Raw genomic sequence first — 13097 nt, forward strand, 5'->3', positions numbered from 1 at the left:
TGTTTGTAAACAGGAAGTGTTCAGTTTGAGTGGAAGTGGTGTTTATACCTTGCCCAGGGCTCAACACCTCCAGGCATGAACCCTCCCTGCTGACAGATGGCAAGGTCCCTCCTGTCAGGACTCCTGTTACATACCTGGTTGGACATGCCACAAACAAGGGATATGCTGATTTTGCTACAGAGATAGTAATCTAATCGTTGTTGGAATAGTAGTGTGAGCAGGCAGAAGGTAATCATGCTTCCCTGGAATGGGATGTTACAAGTGTGGTTGGTGGTTTGTTCTCCACAGAAACCAATCTGAAGAAGCAAGGTCTACTGCCTCTCACTTTTGCTGATCCAGCAGACTATAACAAGATTCATCCTGTGGATAAGCTGAGCATTGTGGGGTTGAAAGACTTTGCACCTGGAAAGGTAACTGTCTGGGTGTCTTGTCATGCACTTGGGGGCAGGGACATGCCACTGATGGGGATCAGTGGTGAGCTGTGTGCTCGTGAGGCAGCACTGGCACTGATGAGCAGTGCAGCCTGCCAGCCTGGTGAGACACAGTGGCTGGGACACACAGGGCGGGTCAGAACCAGTGGTGTTCTAAACAGTTAAGAGAAACCTTTGTACAGTACTCTGAATTCCTGGACCTGTTGACTTAAGCACGAGTGTTCCCTAGAAGGAACTGCAACCTTTTATTTTAAGATCCACCCTGAGCTGGAATTCTCCCTTTTCAGCCCTTTAAAACCATGTAGAAATTTTCCTGTGAGAAGCTTCAGATAACCTTCTCCCTTGAAAGAGAAGGGAAAATAAAACTGTCTTCTTCCTTTAGCCTCTGAAATGCATCATCAAGCATCCCAATGGGAGCCAAGAAACAATCATGCTGAACCACACCTTCAATGAGTCGCAGATCGAGTGGTTTCAGGCTGGCAGTGCCCTGAACAGAATGAAGGAGCTGCAGCAGAAATGAAGCTAAGTGCGCACAATGCCCCAGTGCACTGGACTCGATTCAGCTTTGGCATTTTCATGAAAGTGCAATTCCATGCCTACTGTTGGAATAAATGTCTGATCAAATGTAACCATAGCTTCCTTTTTGTTATGGTACTTCCTCTTCACTGACACTATGAAAAGGGAGTGCAGCTAGGCTTACTTTTGTCTTTTAAATTCCCTGGCTTCCTTTTTCTATTTTGGCTCAATTTCAGTTCTCACACAGTTATTTATATTTGGAAATAACCAGCAAAGGTGGGTTTGTCTGCTCAGTTGGTTGTTTTCTGCCCATTCACTTTACTGATGGCTAAAGACTTAAAATGAAAATAAAGAATGTGACCATCTCTTCTGTCATGTGTTATTGTATTCACCATCCTAATCCCCCTCATTGTTTTTGGGAGGGTGGGAAAGAACTTCTAAATCACTGCTATATGGAGAAAAAAACCAAATTGAACGGTAAGCCAGTATAGTAAAAAAAAGAGCCCTCACAGCTGTCTTGGACTGTTCAGCTCTTGACATTAACCTACTGCAGGCTACCCTTGTGATTATGACCACCCTCCCCCCTACATTCCTGTCTAGGGCAACACTGCCACCATTGCAGCGATGACAAACTTGCAAAGAACACCTGCTGTATCTGATTTCCCAGCACTGCACACTTGGGTTTCTGAAGCACAACTTACAGCAGGAGATGGATGTTGAGGAGTCTCTCATGAGAACAGCACGCAAAACCACATCACTACCACTTCGCTTACTCCTAGGAGCCCTGACCCTGTCCAAAAGGAGCTGATCAAAACCACTACCTGGAGTAGCTGGACTTCTTCCCCTTGCCCTGGCACTACCCAGAACAGCCTGTGTGGAAGTTTCTCACTTGTTTCACCCAAATTTCCACCTATACAAACAGCTGGGGGGTTTCTGCAAACAGTTATTTCCATCACAGCTAGATGGATGCATGTGTGAGCACTGCTGCTCTGTAGGTGGCATTCAGTAAGCTTATTGTGTGCACAGATGGACTTCAGTTACTATGTGAACCTAAAGAATTCTAGGCTCCCTTTTAATTAGGGCATTGCACCAGGAATAACAGTTGAGAATTAAGGGGTTCTAACGATACTGCAGGGAGGGCGCTGATGACTCAGGCTTTGTTTTCACAGTTGGAGGTTAAGCAGACCCACTATCCCAGGGAATTACAGCTCCTTCCTGCCAAACGTGGCTGGCTTTGTAATTATGTGCAACATCACTCTCTTGGCAATGGGCCCTGCATAGATTTTACTCACTGTTTTGTTCCCTCCTTTCCTTGTACTGCTGTCAGGCAGGGTGATGGCAATTGTTTGTCATTGGCTGTTAGCACAGAGCAAAGCGTTGGTCTCAACTCTGTCTGCCTTGAAATCCAAGTAGCTAAACTGCAGGAGGCAAGTGTTTTCTTCCTGCTAGGCAGGAAGCTAATAGTTTCCCCACAAATTGTACAGGAAGGCAGGCTGTGTGGTTTTTACTATTTATTCCACTTACAGTATTAAAACCCCCACAAACAAGGATTTAGCTTGCTCAAAGCAGCCTTGGTCCATTTCAGTCAATAATTTCATATTTTCAGTCAAGCTCCTGCAAAGTTTAGCTCATTCTGCATAAATACAGCCCACCCAAAGAAGTCATTCCCTTCAGCACAATAAGCAGCCTGTAGTTTTCCACAGTGGTCATCTTCACTAAGCCTGAGTTACTTTTGGGTAAACTCTCATTCCTGTTCCTTCTTGGTCTTTGGTCCATGCTTAGCAGAACATCACCTCCCCTGCTCTCTCAGCAACAGCACTTTCCAGGTCTCCAGAGTACCACACCTCTACCAACTCAAGCCTTTTGCTGTCTCTTCTTCAGTTCCTGTCAAGAGAAGGGCAGGTTTCTACTCCTCTGAGATCCATCTCTCAGCCTAAGGAGTGATACTTCTCAATAGGTATTCTCTTCTGCCTTTACTCACTAAAGTCAACTCTTTCCTTGATTCAGGCAAGCAAAACAATTTTCCCTCTGGGGCAGGAGACCAAAGCTCCAGCTGAGTTTGTAGCTGCTGTGCTCAAGGCTGTTTGTGCCTGTAAATTCACTTCTGCACATCAGTGAAGACGTTTCTTGAAAGTAACTGTCTCTCTCTGGCAGCTTGGAAGCTGAAGGGAAACCAGAATAGCAGATCTAATTTCTTATTCAGCTTCAGAGGAGCAGTGAGCACCAGCAGGGTCCCATTATCCCCCAAACATCCACCGGAAAGACTTTCTGTGGAGCAGCCTCTGCTGGCAGCTAACTGTTTGTCCACCACGACAGGAGGCCCAGGCCTGGCTCGCTGATTGATCCCTGTTCATAGAGAAGAGAGCAGAGCATGCAATTGTAAAGTGCATAGAGAACAGAGGAAAATGCCTAAAAACACATCATCCTTCCTGTCTAGGTTACAGAACACAGCTGCCACCAGTTCAGATCCACCTTCCTCATGCACTGTACTCAGCTTTTATGCCAGAACACTGCAAGGAAAGACTGTTCGGTTGCCACACAGACCTTGATGTGCTGCTCCCAGCTCTGTGCTCTTCATGCACACACTTTTTGCTTTAAATCAGCCTCCCAGGGAGAACCATCAACAATCACAAAGTGTTCCAGTGAAAACACTCAGAAAACAGAGCAACCACAAGAACAACCTCATTTTCCCCCTTTTCCACTCCTTTCATTTGGTGACTCTGCTTCATGGTCAGCTTAAAGCAATCAGTTCCTTGGGAAAGGGGAGCTATTTTAGACACTGAATAAGCCACAACACTCACAAAACCGTAGGAACTAATGCACATAGTTACCACAAGAGTGTAGGGTGCCTCTTTCTTCTGGACTTCTTCTGCTGCATTTGAAGTGGAAGCCTCTGCAGAGCTTGGACCAGTCGGTGACGTGTCAACAAACGTCTCATCCACGACTCTGAAGCGGATCTCTTCCCCAATGTCCATGTAAAGGTCATGGGCCCCTTCTTCTGTCTCATATTCCCACACCCACACCTGCTCTGCTTCATCACTGGCCAAGGATTAAGGAGGGAAGCAGCATTCTGCTTGACAGATCACTTTCTGAGAATAGGCTCAATTCAGTTCTGAGAACAGGCTCAATTCAAAGCCTTTTCACAGTTATTTCCCAAACCACAATGTGCCGTCCCAGGTCATTGTCTGCACAGCCCAGGACCCCCATCTTTGTGATTTTCCTGCATCAAGCTGTATGCTGCTTGTCTACACATTCCCCAAATATACCCAGCAGCAGAAAAAGCCCCCAGACAAGCAGAACTCCTCAGACCCAAGACAACCTCGCCTACCACACTGGAGTACATCAGACACACACGTATGTAGACATTACAGATGTGGGAAAACCTGCACTCTATCTTCAGCAGCAGCCAAGACTGGAGGCAGGGATTACAACTGGGGAGGGGACACTGCCATTCATTTCCATCAGCAGGGACAATGATCCTGCAAAACCTAATGAGCGTGAGGGCCTGTCTGGCTGTGATAACAGTCTGTGGGCCTTGCCCGACAGAAGGGCTTAGCTCCTGCTGCTGAGCATCTTCATTGTTGCAGTGGTGAATGCCTGTTGGGCCAGCACTGCACAATCTTTTGGAATGAAGTAGTGAAGTTATCAAAGGTGATCAAAGGATACAACTTAGCTGGCTGCTGCAGGGATTCTGGTGGGATGACAATATCATCAAAGAATCCAAGAGAAACTGCGGAGAAAATAATTTGGTTAGGACTGAAACAATTCTTTGCAAATGATGTTCCACAGCGATTCCTAAAATGCCTTTCTAGGCTGATTTTCCTTCCTCTCTCAGGAAGGACAGTGAGATTATGCAGGAATTATTCTCTGAGCCACAACACTCAATTTCAGTTGGCAGCAAAGCAACCACCCAGCTGAAAGTACATACAGCAACAGAGGGCACAGTCTTCGTGCCCGCTGGGAAAGGAAAAGGTTGTTTGGAGCAGGAATGGAAATGAAACCGTTCCAAGAAATGAGTCAGATGCTATAGAGGTCTGTGACAAAAAAGAGCTTAGAAATCACAGATGTAGTATGTTAAATAAAGACTGATATAAAGTTAGAACAGGCCCCACATCCCCGTTAAGATTTCATTATGTTGAATTTTATCAGGGAATGGACCATGCCCAAATTCAGCAACAAAAGCAGCCAAGGTAACCTTATTGTCCTAATTTAACAACTGAGCAGCAGAGCTCCCTTGTATGGAAGGCTCTGAGAGGAAAGGAAAGCAACTCATCAATTATATATTCCATGACTCTGGCAGCACTGTGTGCTCACAAAGACATTTCCCTGACACGTTTTCAGGTACAGGAAATGAACACAAATTTGCACAGCACTATAAGAAAAATACATCAGACCCACACAAGCCAATAGTTCCACTTTGAAAAAAACAAATTCTGTTAACTGAAGCAAGGAAAAAAATCCAGTCCATGCTCCAGACGGGTTTGCCTGTTATTCTTGGGCAAAAGGAAAAGGGAGTGTGGACAAAACCATCAAGGTCAGGAGAAGCTGCCAGGCTCAAACCACCCATCACCCTCAGACCAGAGCAGCACTAGAGGCCAGTAACAGCCATTAACCAGCCCACAGAGAGCATTACTCCAGCCAAAATCAGTGTCTCTACAGCCCCAAGGACTCTGCAGCTCACGTGTCCCCGATGTCAGAAGTTGCAGTTTACCGTGGACGCCATCCTGACTGCAGCTTTTAATCTGTCCAATCAGAATCTCATCCAGGAAGGGGTGGAAGACCACGTAGCGGAAATGCACTTAAAAGAAAACACATCATTAATGTCATGTCCATGTTAGTAAACTACAGTCCTCCCACAGGGTGGCAGCCATTAAAACAAAATCCCACATCCTATATGCCCTCTAAAACACCCCGTTTCTTTTACAACTTCTTCACTGATCAGATAGAAAAATGGGAATAGGAGTTCTGATTCCTAACTGGTTGGTACAAATTCTGGCAGCAGCTGATCAGCAGTGTCCTGTTCCCAGCTCCCCAGTTTTGCAAGAAGTTCACAGAAAGAAAGTGATAAACATGGAGCATGCCCTCTGATTAAGTTATGATGGAAGCACAATGCTCATGGTCAAGAGTATCAGCTGAACTTATACTTTCTTGTAATACTTCTGCCTTTTATCTTTGTCTGCAATGCTGTATTTTCATTAAATGAAATCTTTTAAATCAAGTATTATCAGATTAAACAAGGTTCTCTAACATAACTGGACTTTTCCTCCAAGCTAGATAAAATGTTTCTAACTAAGAACATAGCATTTGTTATTACAAGAATGCTACACCAAGACAATCAGCCAAAGGGTGCTTCTGACAAACTGAACATCATTGCAGCTGTACCTCCTCATGCTCCTCTTTTACATAAACCTAGGCAGTGCATTATAGAAAGAGTTATCACCAGACACAGCAGGATTTATCAAAGTACTACCCCAGATTCTGAAAGCAGACTTTTTTTCCCGAGCTCAGAGAGAAAAGTTCTCTTCTTTCAGTTCAAGGAGTAATTCTAAGTTGAGGAGCTGGATGGAGATTAAAGCAAGCAGGAAAGCCTGAGATCCTCCTTCAGTATTAGAGAAGCTTTTATTTGCAGGAAATGAGTTCCACTGGAGTGAAAATTTAGACAAGGGAAGGCACACAAAGCCAGTGCAGTTCCCTTCTAACAGGAGATATTTCATGTGCTCAACCTAGGATTGTAAACTGAAACTAGAAAATGCATCTCTTACCAGTTTAAACCTTTATTTTAACTTAAAAAAAAAGAAATTTGCTTCTATGCACTTACTTCCAGTGTTTACTCAGATTTGCCAAGAGTCAAAGTAGAGAAATTAGTCATTTCTTATTAAAAAAATCACTAGAAATGTATGATGAACCAGATCTGTCTAAGTTTCAACAAAAGTGCCATAAAACTTCCAGCTAGTATAAGAGCATTAAATGCTGTGCAAATGCTATATGTAGAAACAGGTTTCATATCCTAGCTAGGGAAAAAAAGCTTCAAAAAGAAAAAATATCAGAGAAATGCAGACCAATTATTACAACTTATTTTCTATGGGCAGTCTTTCAATAATTTTCAACTAAATTAACCATTTCCTTACTCCATATCTATGGTTTAACAATAGAACAGAGATGGGCTGCTGCAGAAGCCAAGAAGGATTGGCCATTTAAAGCTCTGTTTGTACCCAAAGACATTAAGAGACTTTCACCATGTTCTTCTTGCCCTCCTAACAGGAACACAGTTAAAGCTGTGAACTTAAGGTTGTTACTGTCCCCAACAATTGATCTCAGCTTACATTTCCAGATCATTAATTAACCTTCTGCAACACAATGTAACTGAGGAAAAGCACTTACCCTTGGTATGTGAAGCACCATCCCCAGGAAATATGTATGAATCTTCCAGCTTTGTGATATCATACAGACAGATGCAGAGCCCAACATTGTACACCACCTGACAAAAGGAAAATAAATTCAAGAGCAGTAAATCAAACAACCCACGAGGTAAAATCAAGCAAACTATGGAGTTCATACATTGTGCATACCTTTTCAAAAGGCAGCAACAGAGGGGTGGCAAAATGGGAGGGAGTCTGTTTTGGAACACTGCCTCCAACACCACCAGCAGCATAGGGGAACCCCAATCCAAATGTTGTGGGAGCACATTTTCATGGCACTGGAAAGAACTGGAAAGAACACTGCTACAAAGAGAAACCCTTGGGAAATTGTCAGTGGTGAGAGAGCTTGAGCTGCCAAGATAGTAAACAGCTCCCCATCATTCACCAGCCCCACAGCTGGTCCAAATGCTAAACATGTTTTTTGCTAGTTACACTCTCAGAAGCCTCTAGGCTTGCCATTATATTATATTGTATTGTATTATATTATATTAGCTCTGGGGAGACACGAGTCAAACTCTTGGTTTCACTGCTACTTCTGAGACAGCTTCACAGCTTACAAAATTTCAGGCATCTACCAGTCATCAGTGGAAGAAGGAAGCCTTCTGCTTTCCATAACCTGCCTGTATAATCTGCTATTCACAACCCTCGACCCCTTCAGCTTGCTGTTTTGAGCTCCCTTCACGTTTACAGCTGCATTTTGAGTTTTGCACCTGCCCCATACTGAAAGCCATACACTAATCACAGTCCTGGGGCTGCACAGGGAAACCCTGACCTCCAGGTCCACCAGAAAACACTTTTTATATCCTGCACCAAAGACCAACTTCTTACTGCCACCATGTATTTCAATTACTAAGCACAGAACAAATCAGCTATTAACAGCTTCACTTCTCTTCCAGTATTACTGTTCTACTTGTGTTTATAGAGGTTTTTCTTTAAAACCTCTAAATTTTTTTTTCTTTAAATTCCCAACTGGATTGATTAGTACGCATTTGTTTTTCAGGTTGCATTTTGGATTGCTCCTTTTAACACAAACCAGCAGCTGCTCTCACTTCTCTCCCATGCTCCTCTGCCCCATCTGGTGTCTCAGTATCTTCCCATTACAACATCAGCCATTAGAAAAATGTCCCATTTGAGATGATACGTGGCTGTCTCTTTGTTTACAGTCGCAGGGGATGGCCTTCACATCTAAACCCCTGTGACACCTCAGCAGGCACAAACACAAGGAAGGAACGCTCGGGAACGTTGTGATGCCTGCATCAACCTAAACGTGGCCCACACTTTACCTTATTGGCCAATTTCTTGTTTAGCTCCTCAGCAATGGACTCGTTCAGTTTCCTTTCAAACTGCCAGGGAGGAATTCTCACAGTGTCAGTCATCTCCACCAGGACAAACATGGTGCCGGGGGGGCGAGGAGTCGCAAGCAGCCTCGGGAACGGGAGGGCTGAGAGCAGCGGGCCGGGAGGGCAGCCAGACGTGTGGCTCGGAGCCCGGCGGGGCGGTGTCCCGGCTGTCCCGAGGGAAACGGGCCCGGGGGTGCCGGGGGGGAGCCGGGAGCGCCCCTCACTCACTCACTCACTCACCGACCCACTCACCCACCCACTGCACACAGAACCGCGCCGCGCGCCCCGGCCTCGCGCCACTTCCGGCGCCGCCGCAGCCAATCGCGCTCGGCGGGCGGGTCGCGCGCCCTGATTGACACGGGGCGGGGCCCCCGCCGCCGCCGCCATTTTGTCCGTCCTCAGGCGGGGCGGGGCCGGGCCGGGCTCGGCCCCCGCTGACCCCGGAGTGGGGCAGGACCCGGGGAGGCCCGGGAGGCCGGTTTTGGCCAAGATAAATCTGGAAAGGGGCTCAGCACCCGGCCGTCCTTTGCAGGGATGCTGTGTAGTTCCCGTCTTCCCTTCCGCCTCCGGGCACTTTCTCCCGTGCTACAGCTGGAACAATTCCCAGCTGCGATTATTGCGATGTAATTTACCGTTTTCCTAAACTTCAATCCAGATAGGCCAGCAAAGATCACAGAAGCACGGAACAGGTCGAATAGGAAGGGACCACAGTGGAGTATTTGGTCCAACCTCCCTGCTCAAACAGGGTTGATAAATAACATAGAGAATAGGAATTTTCAGAGATAGTGTTTTATGTGCCCTACGTAGATAAAGAATGCCTGCTTTCTAACGCTTCAGATTGTGTTAGAAAGTTTGTTTCCCAGCCATTTTTGTACGGTGGTCATCCCAAAGCACATGGCACAGGAATTGCATCCAGAGGATTCCTGAGGAGACTCCACAGCCTCTCTGGGCAATCTGCTCCAATCTGTTCCAGGGGCCGGGCACCTGCACAGTAACAAAGTTCTCAAAGTTCTTCTTCATGGTCAGGTGGAGCTTCCTGTGCACCAGTTTCTGCCCCATTGCCTGTTGTCCTATTGCTTGGCACCACCGGGAAGAGCCTGGCTCCAGCCTCCCGGCACCCTTCCTGTACTGATACACATTGATGAGGTCTCCTCTTAGTCTTCCCGAGCCCGAACAGGCCCCACTCCCTCAGCCCTTCCCCATAAGAGAGGAGCTCCAGTCCCCCGATTATCCTCTTTGCCCTTTGCTGGACCTGCTGCAGGAGCTCCTTTTCTCTCTTGCACTCAGGAGCCCAAAGATCAAAGTCTATGCCAATTCTTCAGCTGTTTGCCCACATCTCCAGCAAACCTGAGTGGGTTTATAATCCTCTTTGCACCTGGAAGTCCCTCACAGCTGTGTCTGCCCAGTGCTTAGGTCAAGGTTCTTTTTAGGGACAAACTGCCACCATACAGAGCTGGAATAATTTGAGTGTTAATTGCCAAAAAAAGAAACCAACCCCCCTTCGATAATTTTTGAGGCCTCGGTGCGTTCTGCGGTGAGGGAATCAGTGTGAGGGAGAAGCAGCATGAGGGATGGCATAAAAACAAGGGGGTGTGCTAACGTCTGAGGTTTGTCAGGGAAATGAAAGGAGGTTGTTTGAAGTGTGCTTAAAAAAAGATCTGCCAGGAAAACCAAACATCCCTGGCTGACAGTGAAAACTGCACTGTCAGCATCATGGCTTTGATGCTAAGGCTAAGTGTGTCATCCCCCACGCTCCCCAGCAGCGTGTGGTGGGACAGTAACGAGCAGTTTAGGTAAGAAATTATTAAATGTTGAACTGTCTGGGAAAGGGAGGGGGAAACAAGGTTGGAAATACCCTGGCTAGACCTCATTAAGAAGGTACCTGTCTTGGACAAGGAGGTGTTGATTTCTTTGCAATTACTCTGTTTCATCAGGGTCTATTAGGTTGTGGGGTTGTTGTTGTTTTTTTTAAATCCACGTGGCTGGTCTGCCCATGTTTGGCATGTTAGTATTAAATAGGGGCCCAGAAACAAGATTTTCCCCGTCACCTGGGAAGAGCAGCAGCATTTTCCTTGGAGCAGCATCTACTGTCTCAGCAAGGAGCTCTGCTGCCAGCACAGCAGACACCACTCTATCAGAACACCTCAACCCAAATCCCCAGAGTTTCTTGCTGCTCTTGTCCTACTTCAGGGAGCCTTACAAAGGCTCCTTTCTCCTGCACTCCACTCAGAGCTGCGCTAATCTCGGCACAGCACAGCTTTGCTGGCACACATGCCATATCCCTCGCTGCTCTGTCCTGGCCTCATGCAGGTCTGGCAATGCAAAGTTTGACCTTTATCTAGTGCAGCTTTTGCAGGTGTCTGTAGCTGCTTCAGCAGAGTGAATTGTTCTCAACCCTGTTCTGGCAGCAGGGGAAGAAATAGCTTTGGTATCACACAAGGAAAGAGAACTTAGGCACTGGTGGTTTTGGCAAGGTGATCACTCTGGGTGCTTGTATATAAGAACTGTAGGGTTAAATAGGGGCATGTGCTCAGGGAATAGTAGACAAATACCTGGGAGAACATGGGAGACGGAGAGAAGTGAATTTGGACAGAGTCATATCATACTTCCATTTCTGGCCCATTCTTGAGCTAACATTTTCCACACTTCCAATAACCGTGCCACATCGGGGGCTTTTGGGTGCCCAGTACAAAGCAGACACATCTTCCTTCAGGCTTATCCACAGCCCCCAAAAACAGCTGTGTGAGATCTGCAGGGCCTTGCTTCATACTGACTTGGGTCCTATGAGTGAGGTCTTTCGTGTGCTTAGAGTGCAGACCAAGCAAGATGTGCAGAATGTCTCCTGTATCAGCTCTGTGATTGCCAGCAAGGATTGAATGCTGTGGGCCACTCCTCTGTAAGGACAATAGGATTCCTCTTCTCTGCAGCTGTGTATTTCTTGCAAGTACTTCGATTGAAGTACTGAAACTTGCAAGTACTTCGATTTCAAACTGGGGAAACTGAATTGAAATGTGTGCAGAGAAAGCTGGTGAGGGCAGTGTTGGATGAGCTTCACTGCCTCTGGTACCAGGCTGCAGTCACCCCAGAGCTGAGTCTGACTATCAGTGTTTCAGCCTCCACCAGTAACATCCCAGGCTGCGGGAAATTGTTTCCAGTCTCACTTTCTTCAGGTAGCCCTTTCCCAGTCCCAAGTGGTGCCTGCCTGGGCTGTCTATGCCTGACTGATGTTGCTCTGTTCCCACCTAGGTTTTCTCCCCGGAGGAACTCCATATTTCATAAGTGCTGTCTTCAATGTAAAAATATAAACAAAAGCCAAATTATGCTCTGTAGAATATGGGTTTTGCCTCAGCTAATGGTAGTGCTCAGAGTTGCACTATATTTATTGCTGCTGCTGAAGTGTCTTGCTGTTGGAGGTGATGTGAACATCTTGGTTTTGCTGAATTGTCTCCTCCCAGTAACACTGGCATGGTGAATACCCAGAAATCCACAGTGCCTGCACATACTTTTTTACACATAGCCATAAAGTCTCTAGAGTCTCTCTCAGCAGTACTGGGGCTTTTCCAGTATTTCAGAGCATGATTCTCAGTTGCTGGGTTGGGTTTTTTTTAAGCTTTAGCTGCTGGAATCCAAGGGTTGCAGGAGTTTTTCCATCCCTCAGAGAAAATACCAGACATTTATCATTCTCTTGATTGTACAGGAAAACTGTAAAATAATATCTGAAGTTACCTCAAGGATTGGAACCTTTGAGGAAAATGAAAGGGGCCCCCAAATTACTTGGTTTAAGATTTCCTATGTCCCCACATGCCCATGGCTCTTGGAGAAAACTGGCTCAGGAATGCTAGGGGAGGTGAGTGGTAATTTGCATCTCAACAGTTCTGGCCCTCCTTTGATTGACTCCAAAGGAATTATGTATCTTCTCACATAAAAAGTCCTCCCTGCTCCTGCCTGTGCTTCTATCTCTGCAGGCATCTCTGGCACCCCCACTCCCACTCTCTGTTTGATCAAAGCTTCCCCTCTTCTCCTTTTATCATTTTTAAAGCACGCCTGCTTTAGACTCTCTGCCTCCTCCGCTGCAGCACATGCCCAGAGTCACCTTCCAGCCAAACATACTTCAAGTTCCTGTGCATTTTCCATCAAGAGCCTTTATGTGGGAGAGCCAAATCTGTCCCCCAAGAAAGGAGAAGCCATCTCAGGGTAAACTCAGAATGAAGACTGAGAGCTGGCTGGGGCCTCCTCCCCTTCTTTTGCAAAGTTCTGAAGAGTAGACTGGAGAGATAAGACTTGTGGTGTCTGTAGGGCATGAATGGAGCTCATGTTCTGCCCTGGAATACTCCTTGAAAAGCCACAGTGTGTGATGGACAGTGGTAGAACCCACTGGCATTTGGAGTTTC

At 46.4% G+C, this 13097-nt stretch overlaps 2 protein-coding genes across 2 annotated transcripts in view; one reads left to right on the forward strand and one right to left on the reverse strand.

Annotated features, from left to right (window-relative positions):
* The window catches only part of ACO2 (aconitase 2), a 22125-nt gene extending 20813 nt beyond the window's left edge, over positions 1-1312 (forward strand). Inside the window, exons 17-18 of the mRNA XM_005488677.4 lie at positions 289-410; positions 814-1312. Of these exons, the coding sequence (XP_005488734.1) occupies positions 289-410; positions 814-951 (260 nt within the window). The 3' untranslated portion in view covers positions 952-1312. The remainder of the gene's footprint in view (positions 1-288; positions 411-813) is intronic.
* On the reverse strand, positions 1017-9041 carry POLR3H (RNA polymerase III subunit H). Its single transcript, XM_005488678.4, has 6 exons — positions 8650-9041; positions 7329-7425; positions 5659-5745; positions 4614-4677; positions 3779-3986; positions 1017-3293 (listed from the first exon to the last, which is right to left on the reverse strand). Exons 1-6 carry the CDS (start codon positions 8758-8760, stop codon positions 3240-3242), a joined length of 621 nt encoding a protein of 206 aa, XP_005488735.1. The 5' UTR covers positions 8761-9041; the 3' UTR covers positions 1017-3239.
* Between the last annotated feature and the right edge of the window lie 4056 nt (positions 9042-13097).

The sequence above is a fragment of the Zonotrichia albicollis genome, chromosome 4 (genome assembly GCF_047830755.1).
Source record: "Zonotrichia albicollis isolate bZonAlb1 chromosome 4, bZonAlb1.hap1, whole genome shotgun sequence".
NCBI classification, from domain to species: domain Eukaryota; kingdom Metazoa; phylum Chordata; class Aves; order Passeriformes; family Passerellidae; genus Zonotrichia; species Zonotrichia albicollis.